Genomic DNA, 19,316 nt, shown 5'->3' with positions numbered 1-19,316 from the left:
TGCATACATATATCCCCTCCCTTTAGATCTCCCCCCTGCCCCCATCCCACCCCTCTAGGTCATCACACAGCACTGCTGTGAGCTCTGTATGCTACACAGAGCTTCCCACTAGCATCTGCTTTCAACACGGAAGTATATGTATGTCAGTGCCACTCTCTCAATTTGTCCCACCCTTTCTTTCTGTGGGGAGGTGATTTTTAAGGGAGGTTTAGAGGAGGTCAGACTGTTGGCCATGGGACGTGTATGGGGTGTGTACTGGTGATGGGCGGGTCCCTGGGACACTGGGAGATGGCACGAGAGCAGGATGTTTACTGGGGGGCAGTGTCAGGACCGTACCTGTTAGAGGGAGAGTCGGGTAGAACGTGGCAGAAAGAGAGCCTGAACCATGATACGATAGACAAAGTCCTCGACTGGCCCATGGCAGTTCCCAAGGTGGACTGACCCTTCAGGGCTGTCCCAAGTTGAGGCGCCCTCCGTTCTTGACCAGGCAGGAGAGGCACTATAATCTCAGCAAGGCGGCTCCCTTTCACTGCAACTCAGGCCAGAGTGAGTTTCATCAGGTAATCGTACATTTTGGCTGCGGTGTTGAAAGTGAGGGGGGTGGGCGGAGCAATGATTTCATTACTGTGTGTAGTTATTATTAACTTCTATTTTGTAAGGACCAAGGTTCAGAGCATTTAAGAGACCTGAGGGAAGGCCCACTGTTAGTGAGCAGCATACATGCACTTGAACCCTGGCCTACCAAGGATGAGCCTGTCGCATTGTTCACTCCCTGCCTCAGAGCCGTCTCTTTTTAATCAGTAGGTGTCATTGCTGTGTGAGCTGAGAGGTTGGATGCAGTAAGAAACAGGACACGTTAGGGACTTGTTCTATTTCAGAAGTGCTGCTTCTTTTCCATCCTACCTATTTTCTAATATGTATTTTTATAGGTAATATGCATTGTTTTTGTAATAAAACAAGAACAACATAAAAAACACTGTGCCAGGAGCCTCCATGTCTTTAAGAAAGTAAACGGCTTCTCCGTCCTTGGCCAGAGCAGACGCAGCCGATGTGGAAGCTGGTCCCTGGAGAGTGGTCTTTCCACTGTCATCTGGCAGAGTATCTCATTTTTCTCATCACAGATTCCCCGGTGATGACCTGTTGCCTTCCCATCTCTCACCTCTCCATCTCCCCAAACAGATGCAGAATGTCATGTATGACTTGATCACAGAACTCAATGATCGGAGCGAAGACCTGGAGAAACAGATCGGCAGCCTGGAGTCTAAGCTGGAACACCTCACCGCCAGCTTCAATTCCCTGCCCCTGCTCATCGCCGACACCTTGCGCCAGCAGCAGCAGCAGCTCCTGTCTGCCCTCATGGAGGCCCGGGGCGTCAGCGTGGCGGTGGGCACCACCCACACCCCACTCTCCGACAGCCCGATCGGGGTCAGCTCCACCTCCTTCCCGACCCCATACACAAGTTCAAGCAGTTGCTAAATAAAACTCCCCACTCCAGAAGCATTACCCATAGGTCTTAAGATGCAAATCAACTCTCTCCTGGTCACTTTGCCATCAAGGAACATTTCAGACCAGGGATCGTAAAGAAGAGACACCGAGCTAATTAACTAACTCATGTTCATTCAGCGTGCTTGGTTTGATATGCCTTGAAACCAGAAATCTAATCTCTGTTTAGGTGCCTCTACTTGGGAGCAGGAAGAGGAGATGACAGGAAGCGACGCCTCTGGCAGGGCCCTTGCTGCAGAGTTGGTGGAGAGCAGAAATCCACGTCCAATCTCAGGTCCTCACGTGGGGAGGGGTGGGGGGTCAGATGCACCGAAGTAGCCAGCAGTGAAGCCAGCCTGGAGGTGGGTCCCGCTGGGGGGAGGGTGTGGTAACAGGCTTGGGAGATGGGTTCCTCACCCCTGGGGCCCTCCAGCCCATTGCTTTCCTTTCCTTTTGTCTAAGGAAGCCCCCAGAGGACAAAAGTAAGAGAGAGCTGTCCACAGCTTGCCAAAATAGATGTTCTTTCCTCCCATCCCTTACACAGTCATAACAATTTAGACTGAAAGAAAAATTGATGAATAAAAAGCCAGACTCTCCATTCAATATTAATACTCATATAAACCCATGTATTTGCAAGCGTGTGCACGCACACACACACATCCCACATTCAACCCAGGTCTTTTCTTGTTTGCACTTGACCCAAGTAAAGAGGGACCTGGTACCTTACTCTGCACAGAGAAGGCACTCTCTAAATGCACATTGAGTTGGTCTGAATCTGGATGTGGGTGCTGTCAGTTCAGTGGGTTTGCCAGTGTTGCCACATTCTGAGCCTCACTGAAGACGCAGATCCCTTCAAATACAAAACAGGGTACACCATGCTTGCTCTGAGATGAATGACAAGCCAAAATTGGCATTCTGGAGAGATAAGCAGCCTTCTAAAAATAACAGCTTCTGCAGAGTTTTTTATCTTGTATCCAAACAAGCTGTGTCCCACAGGAGTGCATGATCAGGTGTATGGATATGCGGGCAGGGGAAGAGGATCTGTGCATGCATGCACACACATGTGAATAGGTGCAACCCCAGGACACCTTCATGGATAGAAGTATTGTCCGGGGGTGTGTTCAGCGATATTTATCCAGTAACAGTTTTCCAGCCCCAGATGTTAAGAGCACGCATGTGTCAAGGGCCTCACATGAGAGCTGGGAGGAGAAGTGATGAGTGACCCAGGTGGTCCCTTCTATGTGACCTAAAACCACGTCAGAGTGCAAGGTTTTGAAGATAAAGGGAACCCTTAGGGAACATTGTGGGTAAGATAAGGTGACAGAGATTTGTCAGTAGCCTCTTCCTATTGTGCCACGTTTATCTCGGTGCAAAAATTATTGTAATACTTCTCCAACTTCAAGAGGCTTCAGAAACATCCAGATCCAGTGTATGACAGGAATTGTGAGGACAGGGCATCCGGATGCAAGATATTTTTCTCATACCACCATCTAACCATACATAATGCTTGTGATGTGAAAACCATCCAACTGCTCATCACATTTCTCATTCCAAGGTCTCTGCTTGTGGGGACTTAAATGATACTGTAGGGAATGTTTCTCTGTTTAGGGTAAAATGAAGGATGTCATCTGTGGTGCGGATGATTGTCCTGTGGGGTATCACAGGACATCATCCCCTTTCTGAAAGCAGAGTCTAGCTGTGGAGACTTCTACAGCTCTGGGCCTGGTCTCCTAAGGACAAGGGAATAATCAGACAGCAAAAGGTAGACAACCCTAGGAAGGCCACTCTTTCAAGAAGATCTGGTCTCTTGTTAAATTTCTTCTTTTATCTTTTTTTATTGCTATTGCTCTTCCCTTGATGGCCTCATTTTTATCTCAATAACTCCTTTGAGCATTTTCCTTGGTTGTTTTGTATACCATAGATGCCACACTTACTGCTGGCTTTTTTTTAACTTGTTATTTTACCTATTGATTATCTAAAAGATCCGTATCTTTTTTTTTATGTCCCAAGAATGGTGCTCCTGTTTTCAGTGACAGCTGAAAGTATAAACAGACAGATAAGCAGATGAAATAACCATATGTTTTGTTTGTGGCATTAGTTCATTTCACAGTGTGAAAAGCACTGACAGGTCAACCCGAGCATGCCAATCTCAGTCATCTAAACTGCAGCCCTCAATTCTTAACTCCTAGTCACTCTTCCCATTCCCCAGGTAGCCCTATGATGTGCGTGTGTGTGCACATGTGCATATGTAGGGATTTCATTTGAATTTCAAACAAATGGCATGCAAGATTCCACTGTTACTCCTCCTGCCAAAAGGGATGTGCAGACTGTCACTGACCCATTGTTGTCTATGGGTGGCTCTTCTTTAACCCATCACTAATACTGTTCACCTGGGTAAATCCTAATGACCAAGCTAGCAACGCTAGCAAAGAGAGTGGCTGGAGACACTTTCAGTAACAGCAGTCACTGGTATCCTAGAAACACAGGCGTTTGTAGTGTGACTAGACTATTGGTAGTGCAATAGCGAAGTATGGTTTTTCTCCTTGGGAAAAGAGTATTTGCTCTTCAAAAAAAGAACATGATTGAATTCGCATGTTGACCCTCCAGTGGTAAACGGGACGCTGCTTCTCTGCGCTATTTCAGCTTTAGGTGAGGAAGTTACCCATTCTCCTGCAAGTACAATCAACCTTTGATGACTTAGGTATTGATTATCCAGGATGTCACCCACCCGTTTCCTTCCTACAGCCCTTCTTTTGGCTAAGTCCACTGTGCCTCAGCATCACAGTCAAATAGGAAAGGGGGCCAGGTGGGTTTTCGTGTTACACCTTCTTCTCCTGTAATTTCAATTTTGGTGGTAGAGGAGATTTAATTATCTACTCAAGGGTTGGCTATAGGAAAAAAAAAAAAAAACAATTAATTACGGTAATCCCACTCCAGTACTGAACTGATTGAGTTCTTCCCCCTCCTGGAAGTCAGACCCAGTGGCCAAGCCCCTCCTATAATCTTTCTGTTAACTCTGTGTCAGATAAAAGTATACTCTGATATTCCCTAAAATATCTAGACACTTGAATTAAAAATATAGAGCCACCCCCTCATTGCTTAAGCCATATTATAGCTTCATGTACTGTAAAGGCAGGGATGTATATGATTACTTAAGACCACTAATCTCAGTGGGGTTTCAGGACAGAACATCAGTTGGTAAGTTATACCAGACTAGGGGCTCACCCCTCCTTAGATTGAAGTCCAAATAAAAATCTGCATCATTGGATCAAAGGCCACATATGTGGGATCATCATCAATAAATGATCATAAAGTATCTATGAGCTGCTCTTGCCATCCTCATAATATGTAACTTCATGACATCATATCTCTAGAAAGGTATAATAGAATGCAAAAGAGCAAGAGGGGTAAGGCCTTGAATCACCACTAACTTCTGACCTCAGCAAGTACCAGTGGTGTAACAATAATCTTGTAAGTGAGAGGGTATAGAAAATGTATTCACAAGTAAATTCTAAAGTGTTGAGCAAGTGCAAACTGTTTTGTATATTAAAGGCTGGGAAGAAACAATATTGAAGAAATAATGATTTCAGTACATTTAGGGCTTTCCCCTTTGATATTTTATAATTTCTTATGAATAAATCATGATGGAAGAGAATAAATCTAGAGATACAGAATCAGAATAAATACAAATCTAACACTGGATCCACATCTTTGGCCAATGAATATAACCACCTCAGACCTCAATTTCTCTATACTTAAAATGAAGATAACAATTAATATTCTTAAGTGTGAAGTACTCAGTAGACTTTAAAATGGAATCGCTACTGTCAACAACACCAGCCCAAACCAACTCTGTCTAGTCCACACTTTGGTGTTGCCTCAGAGTGTACTCAGTAGTTACCAAAAAATAATTCTTACATACTGACCTATGTGAAATTAGCAGGGAGAGAAGCATGGGATTAGCACATAGTCCCAAGACCTCTCTCCTCCTTCAGAGTGTACCTCATCAAACAGTGCACCCCAAGTTAAGAATCAGTGTTTCGTTCCAGAACCCATGATGTTGCTACCGTCACAGTACCAGACTGAGACACTGTGGAGTCATTGCACTACCAGTAGGCTACTGCTCTTTTAAAGTTACTGCTTTTAAATCATAAAATATATCCCCAGTTCTGCAGTCATCCCACTTCCCTAGCTGCTGCTTAGAAGCAGATGAAGGCTCTGTAAGTCATCATTTTGCTGCCCCTATTGACCCTGCACGCGTTCGGTTTCAGTACCTTAGACAGCTACCTGATGGCTTCCTGGTAGGCGGGAACAGCCTCTTCCCTTCCCATCCTTCCGCTACAGTCGCTCGGCTTAATGACACCCTGGACAGTATCCCTTCCTTCTCTACTGCCGCCAAAGTAAACACTGTGGGAACGGGATCACTGATACCACTAAGAAAGGAAGGTTACAGGGATAGCAATATTAAGTGTCTGCCTCTGGTGGTAGAATATAGGTGAGTTGCTCTTCATCCTGAAAGCTTGTGCCAAGCTGCATGAACAGAAATTAACGCTAAACTCCTGTCAGACAAGTAATATGTAGATTTTTACTAAAATAGACTGGAGCTTATTAAAAAGTTCTCAGTGGAATGGTATAGAAATATATACAGATAGAGAAAAAAAATAACTGTGATCTTTTTCCTTACACCATTACTGGAAATGCCCAAATATGAACTGGAGTTCCCTCTGAACAAAACCATTATCAAATCGTCAACGTATGACCTCCAAATCTAGGTGCCAAGTGCCCTGCCACAGTTGTTTACACACCTGAGAAATATGTTCTGGAAGCTGTACTCTTGGGCTTGGACCATGTGTTGAGACAAACCAAACAGACGTTGTGACCAACCAAGCTGATGGAGGAAAAGCACAAAATTCAATACCAACCTATAGTTCAGATCCCAAAGAGATGCTGAATTTATAGCCAAAAAAAATTTTTTTTGACAAATATCAATCTGATCGGAACAGCCAACATGAAAGTTCACAGAAGGAGGACAGGGAATAAACAACATTCTCTAGCTGTATCATATCGTCTCAGTGTTTGAACCTCAACCAGGACTGATCTACCTTCATCAGACACACCTTTTAATGGCGCAACAACTCAGTGTTGGTCCCAGACTCTCCATTCTGCACTGACCGGAAGAGAACAACAGAAGAGAGCAGCAGGATGTCAGTGGAGGAAAGATATCCATGGCAAACTCAGAAACTGATGTGTTTATATTCAGAATCAGATGAGCTTCAATATGAATTTGCATCTTGCCTCTGTACTGCTTGCTATTTTTTAATGATAGGAGAAAGTATAACAGTTTATTTTAAATATGAAATATGTTGCTATATTATAAAATATATTGTAACTTTCAATTAACATTTTGTATCAAACTAGTCTTTAGCAGGTACAGTGTCAACCTGCTCTCCCAACGACTGTTTCTGAGTACACATCACTGTTAGTGACTGCCTGACACCCAGACCAAGGGTCCTCAGCCTACTGAACTGCCATATTCTAATTCTCTGAGACCTGATTAATAGAGATAAAAGAACGCTATACCCCACTTAGAAGACTAATTCTACCCTAAATTCTTTCAAGCCATTTCAGAAGAGATTTTAAAAGCCATCACTCCTTTAGTAGCTGTGCAAAGCCAGTTTAATTAAAGGGCAGGCTCTTTCTATCTAAATGCAAAGGCCCTATTACATAAATGATTTGTCTCAAACTCAGCCAATCAGTTTTTCCTTTGGCAATGGCAGAATGGGGCATAAGGAAGGGTCTTGTTCTCCTGTGACACAAAAGATTCAGACTCCTAGGCATTGTAAGTTTCTCTGTGTCAGACTATAACTGGGATTGGAATTGCATTTCCCTGGGGGCTCAGTGAGAGCCCAGTGGGCAGTTAAGCTTTTCTGAGTCGGCTCCTTGAGGGAGCCAGGTTTCCACACATTTAAACCACAACATGGAGCACAGCTCCTAAGGGGATGAAGGGAGGAGGCAGGACATGCAAAGAGCTGGGCTTCCCTTTCTGCTAGTTTAGCTGGGAGGAAAGAGAGTTTCCATCAAGATGTTTTCCTTTATCAGCAAAACTGTGACAAATTTTCTGCTTCAGCAACTATATCGATGTCCTTCCTTCTCTGATAGAGCAGTTGAGACACATGTGTAAAATTTCTCACTTCCTTCCTTTGGCCATGGGACTATTTGTAGATGAAAATGGGATGCATTTGGTCATAGGACAAAGGTTCCCTGGAATCAGTGGCCTCCTCCCGAGGAGGACCCTTGCTTGTTATCACATTGGTAAAATATTGCACAGGTGCACACCAAGAAGCATCAGAATAGATTCTTCAACGGAGTGTATCTCTTTCCTTCACAATCTCTGAAAATTCACACAGATGTACTGATAGTGCAAAACAGTAGGTTTTCTCCTGGGAAAAAGGCTGGAATCCTCTCACACTTCCATTTTATTTGAGCTTAAATATAGATAAGGCTGGGGGCTCAGTAATGTTTTCATGCCATTCGAAAGAGAAATATCTAAATGCCCAGCTTCAATCGGCTCATGTGGCTGAGAGCTAACTTGGAGACACATTTCATTTTTATTCATTAAGCCTTTTGTTTTGTATTGGAGTGTAGCCGATTAACCGTGTTGTCACAGTTTCAGGTGGTTAGCAAAGGGACTCGGCCACACATATACATGTATCCCTTCTCCCCCAAACTCGCTCCCATCCAGTTTCCCACATAACATTGAGCAGAGTTCCCTGTGCTATACAATTTGTCCTTGTTAGTTATCCATGTTAAATATAGCCGTGTGTACCTGAACACACACTGTATTTTTATTGAGCTGAATTCTCTCAGTCTCTATACTGGTCCTCAGTTACATGTTTGGCTGAGCTCCATTAAAGCCATCAGAACTCCAGGGCACCTGTTTCTAGCAAGTTACTCACTCGGTAATGGAAATTAGTTTATTCTCAATTTTATAATTGACTGATGAATGTACTGGTGGTAATTTATTTGTCTCATAATACTTTTCTGCTACTAAATAGAACTGTCTCTTTTGGCTTTTCCTTCTAGCTGTTCTCAGACGAAGACTTCTACGTTTATAGAGAGTGTTCTGATTTTTCTACTCAAAGTTATTATTCCATCTAGAATTAAGAAAACCAATACAAATTCCTGATTTGGGGAAAATGGGACCTTTGGACAGTAATTCAGGCATGTAGCTATATGCTGACAGTTGTAAGTCAAAGTGTGGTCCACAGATCGGCAGCATTAGCATCACTTGGGAACTCGTTAGAAATGCAGAATCTCGGGCCCCATCCCAGACCTACTTAATCATATTAGGCATTTTAACAAGGTCCCCATGTGGTATACATATTAATTGTAAGCACTGTCCTGACCACACAGCAATGGTAAATAACATTACTATTCAGAAAATCAAACTCTTTCTTCCTTGACCCTCATGTATAGAATTATTTGATGAAGTAAAGGTCCCATATGATCATAAAAACAAATGCACCTTAAAATTCCTCTTGAGGTCAGATAGCTCGAGTGGTATATACAAAGAAGCAGTCTTTTCCCAGTCTTATTTTAAAAGGACTCGCTTCCTAGCTGTGAGCCATCTCAAAGCACCTTTTTAAGATTTTTGTTTTAGTGAATGCTGGCAGGGCCATCAAATATCAGGTGGTTCCTCGGGCCAGGTCCCCTGGAAGGCCACCTGGCTCCCTGCTCAGCATAACGCAGAAATAGCTGCATCTGTGTTCCTCCCTTGAGAAACTCAGCATCCCACCAATGGGAACTCTCCTCCCTAGAGGAAACTAGCAAGAGAAGTTAGTTTAACCATCTAGAAACATTCCTAATCTCTCTTTAAACCAAGTCTCTTATTCATTACACCAACCTGACGCTCTGAGGTAAGCAAGGAAAGATGTGAATTGTGATATTGGCGCCATAAATTGATATGTACCCAGAAACAGTTATGTTCTGAATTAATGGCTTTAACCTGTTCATTGTAAAAAGTGCCTTGGACTTCAATCTAAAGAGGTCAGTATAAATATATGTGTGTGTGTGTGTGTGACATATGTAGGCAAATACTTACAATTTATACATACATAGGTGCACACACATATACCCTGCACATTCATATATAACATATACATACATATATAAATGCTTCGTAATATATCATATTGCTATTTGCAGCTCCATTTCTTTTGTCTGGTCCTATGTTTATTTGTTCAGTGAGACCTTTACATAGAGAGGTTCTATCCAGGACATTGATGTATTTTTTTGTTTGTTTTTTACTTTTTATTAAAAAGGTAAAGGATATAAAAAGTCAAGTGCCTGAAGGTTTTGAATGGAACTGTGGTCAACTTTCTCAGGTCTCCAAAAAGGAAATTGAATTTGCTTTCGGGAACCATGTTTCTGTTTCAGTGGCTTGTTGTTCTCCCTCTGCAGGACTGCCTAAGTAAAAGTGGTTGCCGTGATTTTGTAATTTCATTATAATCCATTTTAACAGCAAACCTTTTGATCCCTCTAGTGCCAAGTTCTCTTCACACAGCAGCATCAGAAGGTTCTGGTCTTCATGAGCTAGGCACGGTTTTGTTGTCATCTGAAAGACTAAATTGTAGGAGATGGGGCTCAAATACTGCTTGGGTTTCGCAGGTACCTCAGAGGTAAAAATTCTGCCTGCCAACCAAGACATGGGCTAGATCCCTGGGTCAGGAAGATCTCCTGGAGAAGGAAACGGTAACCTACTCCAGTATTCTTGCCTGGGAAGTTCCATCGACAGAGGAGCCTGGTGGGCTACAGTCTGTGGGTCACAAAAAAAAGTTGGACATGACTTAGCAACTAACCAAACAAATATTGCTTCCATTTAGTAGCACTCATAGAAGGACAAGTAGGAATTTCTCTCCCTGAACCGGGTGAAACTCTAAGATGGCCAGCCAAGGGACCCCAGTGAACTTTCTAGAGCTCCTGCTCCCTGCCTTTCTACAATAATACGATCCTCTGTATCGATCAGCCTGTCTACCAAAGGTCATCTCCTTCTATGGTGCGATAGCTTTTAAGGGGACTGCCTCTCTGGTTAGAAGCTCTCCAGAGTCCCAGGCAGAGTCCCACGGTTCCCATGGCTCTGTTCATGAGCTCAAGGAAACACTTTACTTCTTCACATCAACTAAATCTTCTCTCCATTTCCCTGCCCAAGTGCCAATGCCCTCTTGGACAGCCAGGGCCAGGCCAGAGAGGTAATGCCCATTCACGGTGTCAATCAGAAGAGACACTTCGAAATATCAGAGGGGCCCAGAAGGACAGCCAGTCTCTCCAGGTGTCCCCCCGCTACAGCCACATTTGTGGAACTGTCATTAAGAAGGCTTGGCAGGACTTCCCTGGGGGCTCACTGGTAACGAATCTGCCTTGTAGTATGGGGCACGTGGGTTTTATCCCTGGAAGATTCCACTTGTGTGTGCTGCACCTAAGACCTGATGCACGCAGTCAAGTTAATTAATTTTTTTTAAAGGCTTGGCAAACCAAGTTCCCCAAATTGAACCCCCATACCATACTGTTCTGCCCATGAACATTTCTGTAGCTCCAGATAAAAAAGAAGAAGAAAACACAATTTAGGTACTTTCAAAACCACTATCTAATATTTGAGGGTTTTTTCTCTGATAAAATATTTTCAAAAAATATCTAGCTATATTTCTGTAGCCATTCACTACTTAAAGCTCTTTCCAAAATCCCTTATTGAAGTAGTGCATCTACCAACCCAATGATTACAAAACAACAATACTTCATACTTAAAAACAGTAATAACTTTCAATAATTTAGTTATCGCCCTGTGAGGTAGATGACAAATATTATTCCCATTATTCAGATGGGAAAATTGAGCTAGAGAAAAGCAAGCAGCAAATGACTTATCAAAGTCAGGAGTTAAGCTGAAAATACAACCTAAGACTTTTCAGTACATTTGGGAAAGAACAGAAATTAACGGCTCAAATTCTACTGCTGGCCACCTTTGTGAAGAAGACCAAGAATGTATGGCAACCACATGCCTAGACCCAGGCTTGGAATGTAAACCGTGGGTGGGTTTGGAGGTCTGGGTGGGAGACGACACCTCTTTCTTTGTGCAAAGTGTGAGAGTTGTGCCACTGAGGGTGAGCTGAGCCCATGGCCTTCGCCACTTCCTCTTGAACTGAAGCTAGAGAGAAGGGGCGTTTTAAAAATGTTCTGGTAAATGCTGATACAATACGATGGCATTAAATAAAAACAAGAAGAGAATTGACTCAAACACAAAACCAAAAGCGCAAGCGGCTGATTTCCTTTAATTTTATCTTCTTCCTTCCCTAAGTCTGCAGTTGTGAAAATAGGAATTTTTAAAGGAGGAAATCTTAATTTAGATTGGAAACAGAGCCCCCTGGAAAAAGTTGCCTCTTTTCTTTAATCAAGGTCAGCATTGGCTTAGTGTTGATGGCGGTGCCTGACTCAAGAGATTGGCCCTGCCAAGAAGCGAACATGTGAACGGGTTTAGTATCTAACCCAGTTTTAACAACGTTGGGGAGAAAGTGAGAACTGTGCCAGAGGTAAGCGACTGTTATCAATGAGGATGTATAGACACACTGATGTGTGATAAAGTACGCTTGCAGCTATGTTCAAATAAAGGATCAGGCAGTTACACAGTACGGTGATTCCATTTATCTGAGCAGAGGTTCTCGGTCTTGGTTTCACACTAGAAGCACCTCAGAAGCTTTTGAAAACATTCAAGCCGGTGCCCCTGAGACCTGAGATTCAGAAGGCAGAGTCTGGGGTGGTGCCCAGGGAGTTTCCCTGAAGCCCCCAGGGGGTCTAAAGGGCTCTCAGAGTTGAAGGCTGATCCAGAGCTTGCTGAAGTGAGACCCCCGCAGGTGTCCAGCCTGGCCAGTGCCCGCCTCCCCCCCCCCCCCGCCCCTGGGGATCTCTACCCTCCCGAGTTGGCAAGGAGCCATTGGGGAGGGGGCAGAAAGGGCGAGATTTGTATTAAGATGGGGATTTGCTTGAAGCTCCATTCCTTTCATCCTGCCCTCGTTTCTTTCCAGTTCTGGACCCCTGAACCTGTGCTGATTTGCATTCAACTCTACACGTATTGGCAAACAATGCTGCCAGGCTATTATTCACTCAGTATTTCTCTGCCTGACTGCTGCAGCCTTCTGCTTTCTCCTGACACACAGTCTGTCTGGGGCATAATATCTTTCTTTGGCCTTAGGTCTCTACGAGGATTCGGGGAGGGCCATCCCAACATTTTTCATTAGGCAAAAAAGGTTAAACTTGAAAATAACACGTTGCCCTTGCTAGCAGATGTCTCGTTACACCTAACACAAAAACAGGGTAAACCTGCCGTGTGACACTCATGGATCCTTTCCTAACTATATTTAACCATTAAATAAAATGACTCCTATCTTAAAGAAAACTTGATCCTTTATTACATTATGCATAGCTATGAAAACCTGGGGAAAGGGACATTGGAACCCCAAGGTGGGCCCAGATCTCAGAACAGGGCAATCCTGCTAAATACGGGGCCCTCTGAGTAAGACTGCCCCCTGCAGGTAAGACAGAAATACAGCAACCAAGGGACTAGAAAAAAACGACACAGGCATCCGGGAAATGTGTGTCATGTCCCTTACCTGACACACAGGAAACGGAGGGGCAAGAGAAGTGATTGGCTCAAAATCAAACAGAGAACTTCTGCCTAATTGGGCAGAAACTGAGCTGGAACGCTGCCACCCCATGTTGAGAATGCCTTCTGTGCCGGTGTGGAAAGCTGAGGCCTGCCCAGAGCCTCACCACATTCTTCCTAGATTCATCCTCCTAGTCAGTTATCAATTTTGCAAATGTTAGTAAAAATAAAATGCCCTGCTTTCCCCTACACATACATGTTCACACACACACACACACACACACACGATATTATCAGTCTCTCATTGAAAACAAAGATTTGCATATTGTGACTGGCTAAATTAATTCATCATGTATTTCATATTCCAGAGACGTTGATCATTTTCAATGTTATCTGCCTTTAGTTTAGAGAATTTCGAGCTAATACTTGCAGATCTACAAGAACCCCCACTGGTTAGGAGACATTAAATTAGATTATTAAATGATGCAATTTTATATCCAGAATTACAGTGGATTATGCTAATAGTGGTCAAGGTTATTAATCTTTATTCCAGTCACTACTGCAAATAGTACATGAACATTAGCCAAAATTAGCTTAATCTTTTTTTTGTAGCATGAATTTGAAATTTACACATTATTTTTTTCCGGGGACAAGTCACATTTAATAGCATGTCTTAAAATGCAATCCTGTCCCCTAGAAAACCAAAGGTGGAAAACATGAGTGCAATATGTTACTGCTACCTACAGGCCATTTCCTCTCTGCTTAGGTAAAGCTTCTTCCCAAACCTGTTCTACCTCCTACTTTCCAACACTGGGGTATCACTTAAAAGCCATCAAGTATTTCTCAAGAAAGAATACAGTGGGCACCCACACTCCAGTCACTCATCAAGGGAAATGTCAGGTCTTCTGTAAGCTCCTGGTAACCGTGATTCAATTGCCCTTTCTTCTAACACCCTCCTCACCTCCCACTTCTTGGAATGAGAAGGTAGATACATAGCTCTGCCTGAACATCAGAAATTAGGAATCCTAACAGATTAAAGATTTCCTAGGGAATTTTTTCCCTCGGGATGACAATGCAATGTTTACTTGACTCAGAAATTCGGGAAGCTAGAATCCTGTTTGGTTTTGGTTCAGATGAGAAAATAATCATCTAGTATTGCCTGAACACCCACAAGAGGGGCTGGCGTCTTCGGTTCTCTTTGAGAAAAGTGCTGAAAGAAAGCTACAGAGGACAGAATTCATTACCTCCAGGGCATCCGTTCCCTCCAGTTCTCCAGCCCATGGTACATGGATTTTAATTTGGCGAATACACCCTTCCCTACCTCCACTATGCATTTGGGTAGGAGTGATTCTTTTTCCAGACCCATGGAAGACCAAGGCAGGCTAGGGCAATTAGAGGAACTCATCACCCTCCCCAAAGATGGGCACATGGCCCAAATTAAGCCAACATGAGCAAATGAGTCTCAGGGTGAGGGCTTAAGCAGAAGCTATCAGAAAAAAAACAAACAAGTAAACAGTCTTCCCCAGGAAGGTGTGGTGTACAGATTTCGTCAGGAACTGATATCCCCTTTTGTTTCATGAGGGAAGAGGGTAGGGTTGTCAGGGGCCAACACATGGAACATGAAGCCAAAACCATAGAAGGCAGAGAGGAGAGGAAGAGAGAAACGGGGGCCTTGGAGCCAACTGCCTTGGAGCCACTGACTTCTAATTACCTGAGCTGGTAACTTTGCTTTATGATGAAGTTTGCAGGTTTATGATGAAGTTTGAGGGATTTTCAACCACATTCAATGTAAAGAGTCTTTGTGGAGAAGAACCAATCGTCAGTGCACTTCTGATTCCCCAGAGGAATAACCAGAATGAGAATTAAATGGAAATGCTTATTCAGTACTTCTGACATTTAAAAAGTTTCAGTTTAGTTCAGTCGCTCAGTCGTGTCCTACTCTTTGCGACCCCATGAATCGCAGCACGCCAGGCCTCCCTGTCCATCACCAACTCCCGGAGTTCACTCAGACTCACGTCCATCGAGTCAGTGATGCCATCCAGCCGTCTCATCCTCTGTCATCCCCTTTTCCTCCTGCCCCTAATCCCTCCCAGCATCAGAGTCTTTTCCAATGAGTCAACTCTTCACATGAGGTGGCCAAAGTACTGGTGTTTCGGCTTTAGCATCATTCCTTCCAAAGAAATCCCAGGGCTGATCTCCTTTAGAATGGACTGGTTGGATCTCCTTGCAGTCCAAGGGACTCTCAAGAGTCTTCTCCAACACCACAGTTCAAAAGCATCAATTCTTCGGCACTCACTCTTCTTCACAGTCCAACTCTCACATCCATACATGACCACAGGAAAAACCATAGCCTTGACTAGATGGACCTTAGTTGGCAAAGTAATGTCTTTGCTTTTGAATATGCTGTCTAGGTTAGTCATAACTTTTCTTCCAAGGAGTAAGCGTCTTTTAATTTCATGGCCACAGTCACTATCCGCAGTGATTTTGGAGCCCCAAAAAATAAAGCCTGACACTGTCTCCACTGTTTCCCCATCTATTTCCCATGAAGTGATGGGACCGGATGCCATGATCTTAAAAAGTTTAAAACACAAAAACTAAATAGGATAACAAGAAAATTGGAAAATGCCAAAATTGACTCTAGAGTATACCTTGACCAGGGTATAAGGGTGATGGAAGAAGGAAAGATACAGAATGAGATCCTGTTCCATGAATCAGCCAGGTATTCACAAAAAGAAGAGACTAAAGCAGACCGTGATTCATCAGTCAGGTTGGGGAAAGGAGTGTGGTAAAAGGGACCTGGGTTATCACTTGGAAGGAAGGTAAATATCGATAACTTCAGAGTTAGACAATTAAAATTATAAGTTATACAGTTGAAACAGAGTCTGTAACTTCCAAATTAGTAGAGGTTGAAAAGCTGAGGGGGAAAAAATCAATTCAAAAGGAGGAAAAACACAGAAAAGATGGAACAAATTGAAAGGACAAGGGACTTCCCTGGTGGTCCAGAGGCTAAGACTGCACTGCTAGTACAGGGACCCTGGTTCAATCCCTGGTCAGGGAACTAGATCCCACAAGCTGCAAATAAGAGCTCGCACGTTGCAACTAAAAGGTCCTGCATGCCACAAGAAAGGTTGAAGTTCCCACAGCTAAGACCTGGCTCAGCCAAATAAATAAATACATATTTTTAAAAGCACAAAACAAAATGGAATGAACATATCCAACTCTTTCCATAATCACGACAAAATAACAGACTAAATGCTCTAGGCAATAGAAAAGGATTGTCAGACCCAATGGTTTTAATTGCCCAGATATCAATAAATGCTATTTATAAGGATGCATCTAAAACGTAAAGACAAATTGACATACAAATGTTCAAAGCTACACCAAGTATATTCTAACCAAAAAAAGTGGCGTAACTATATACGTATCATGGGGAAATATAATTTAATGTAAGAAGCATTGAGTTCATCAAGAAACTATAACAATTCTGAATTTATATATTTAGTCATTTGGCCCCAAAATACATAAAGCAAACATTTATGGAACTACAGCAAAACACAGACAAGCCCACAATTATAGTGAGAAAATTTAACACATCTCTCTGAGTAAGGGTAGATCAAACAGGCAAAAAAAATCTGAAAGGATATTGAAAATGTGAATGACTTAATAATCATAAAATTACACCTTTTCCTAGTACATGGAACATTAATGAAAATCAACCATTTAATGAGCCATAAACATATTTTAAGGGACTGGTACCATACAAACAGGGGGCTTTCCCACTGGCTCAGAAGTAAAGAATTTGCCTTTAATGCACGAGATACAGGTTCAATCCCTGGATCGGGAAGATACCCTGGAGAAGGGCATGGCAACTCACTCCAGTATTCTTACCTGGTGAGTCCCATGGAGAGAGGAGCCTGGCAGACTGCAATCCGTAGGGTGGCAAAGGCTTGAACACAACTGAGGTGGCTGAACACGCACACACACACCATACAACATTCCCTGAGTATAATGCAATATATACTAAAGAAAGAAAGTGAAGTCCCTCAGTCGTGTCCGACTCTTTGCAACCCCATGGACTGTATGGAAGCCTAGCAGGCTTCTCAGTCCATGGGGTTTTTCCAGGCAAGAGTACTGGAGTGGGTTGCCATTGCCTTCTCCAGGGGATCTTCCCCACCCAGGGCTCGAACCCAGGTCTCCCACATTATAGGCAGACGCTTTACCCTCTGAGCCACCAATTCTAACCAAAAGAATGTCCTTTGGAAATTAAGAAGCATACTTATGAATAATTCATGAGTCAAAAAATAAATCATAATAGAAAATTTCAAATATGTAAAACAGAACTTTAATGAAAATACATTTCAAAATTAGTTGAATGACATTTTATTAAAGGCAGAATGAGCAAATAGAGACAAGAGCAGAAATTAAGTGGAAAATAAATATATATTAGATAAGAGTTTTAAGAATCCAAAGTTGATCCTGTGAAAAAACAATTAAAATTGATAAACCTCTAGCAAGATTGAACAGAAAGAGTCAGAGAAGGAAGGGAAGAGCAGGAGAGAGAGAGAAAACAGAGCAATCTTAGGAATGATGCCTAGGAATAATCACGGAAAAGATAATAGGAGGCTATTTGGAAATAAATGGAAAAATAGATTTCTATTAAAAAATCCACTTACCAAACTTGACTCAAAAAAATAGTTAAAAAATAGAATAGTCATAAAATCATTAAAAATAAGTAAGTAAATGGTTCAGGTTTTCCCACAAAGAAAATGCCTAGCCTGGATGATTTTAGTAGCAAATTCTATCTACTATTCAAGAAGCAAAATAATTCCAATCTTAATATACTTTTTTCCAAAGCATAACAAAAAAAAAGGGCTGTTCTCCAATTCATTTTATGAGGCTAGCATAGCATTGATATCAGAACCATAGGACAGTACAGGAATGGAAAACTATAGACCAGTTTTATTTATGACTTTAGATGCAAAGTCATAAACATACTCTTATCAAACTGAACATACTATTTTCAAACTAAATCTAGAAATAAATGGGGGAAAATACACCATAATTAAATTGTTTGTCCCCAAAATGTTTAATATTAGAAAAATAGTGAAATTTGCCATATTAATAGATCAAAGGATAAAGATCATTTAATTATAATAGATTTTAAAAGAAATTAATTAGGGACTTTCCTGGTGGCCCAGTGGCCAAAACTCTACCCTTCTGATGCAGAGGGGTCCCATGTTTGATCCCTGGTCAGGGAACTAGATCCCACCTGCTGCAACTGAGAATTCACACGCCACAACTAAGAGTTCGTGTGGCTTATTGTTGTTTTGGTCACTGAGTTTTGTCGTGCTCTTTTGGGACCCCGTGGACTCTAGCCTACCAGGCTTCTCTGTCCATGAGATTTCCTGGGCAGAAATACTAGAGTGAGCTGCCAGGTCCTTCTCCAGGGGATCTTTCTGAACCTGCATCTCCTACATATGGCAGGCAGATTCTTTACCACTGAGGCACCAGGGAAGCCCTAAGGATTCGGATACCACAACTAAAAAGATCCTGCATGCTGCTGCTAAAAGATCCCAAGGACCCGGGTACAGCCTAGTAAATAAATAAATAAGCATTTTTAAATAAATAGTAACTTTAAAAGAAATTAATTAATATCAACATTGGTTAATTAAAGACAGAACACTGAGGAAATTAGGCATGAGTTTGAGCAGACTCCGGGAGATAGTGAAAGATAGGGGAGCCTCGTGTGCTGTAGTCCACTGGGTCACAAAGAGTCAGACATCATTTAGCAACTGAACAACAGCAATCAGCCCATGATTCATGCCTTCGTATACCCTTCACCTCTTGAGTGTGGGTGGCACTTGTGACTTATTGTAGCCAATAGAAGATGGCAAAGGTGATAAGATGTCCCTCCCATGATTATGTCCACCCCTTCCTAGTGGACTGAGAGGTTCTCCTGCTGACTTTGAAGAGGCAAACAGACATGTTGTCAGCTGCCCTTGGAAAAGGTTCTGTGGCAAGGAGCAAGTGGCCTGTCAGACCTGAGGGCAGCCAATAGCGGTAAAAAGCCAGAACTCTCAGTCATGGAAAGGAAAGAATTCTGTCAACAGTCTGAATGAGCTTTGAACAATGATCCTTCCCCAGTTGAGCCTCCGGATGAGACGGCAGGCTAGCTAGCAAGATG

General features: G+C 42.7%; 1 protein-coding gene across 4 annotated transcripts in view; it reads left to right on the top strand.

Moving 5' to 3' along the window:
* Positions 1-9,819, top strand: part of KCNN3 (potassium calcium-activated channel subfamily N member 3) — a 171,028-nt gene extending 161,209 nt beyond the window's left edge. For 2 of the 4 annotated variants that reach the window (XM_027975753.3, XM_042254783.2), the window contains exons 8-9: positions 1,180-1,425; positions 1,673-9,819. In XM_027975753.3, the coding sequence (XP_027831554.1) occupies positions 1,180-1,425; positions 1,673-1,705 (279 nt within the window). In that variant the 3' untranslated portion in view covers positions 1,706-9,819. Of the gene's footprint in view, positions 1-1,179 lie in introns of all 4 variants that reach the window. The other 2 variants (XM_004002559.6, XM_027975761.3) reach the window with 1 other exon arrangement.
* The last annotated feature ends 9,497 nt before the right edge of the window (positions 9,820-19,316 follow it).

Source organism: Ovis aries, chromosome 1 (genome assembly GCF_016772045.2).
Source record: "Ovis aries strain OAR_USU_Benz2616 breed Rambouillet chromosome 1, ARS-UI_Ramb_v3.0, whole genome shotgun sequence".
NCBI lineage: Eukaryota > Metazoa > Chordata > Mammalia > Artiodactyla > Bovidae > Ovis > Ovis aries.
The sequence above is the reverse complement of the archived record's forward strand: the minus strand, read 5'-3'. Positions and strand labels throughout refer to the sequence as shown.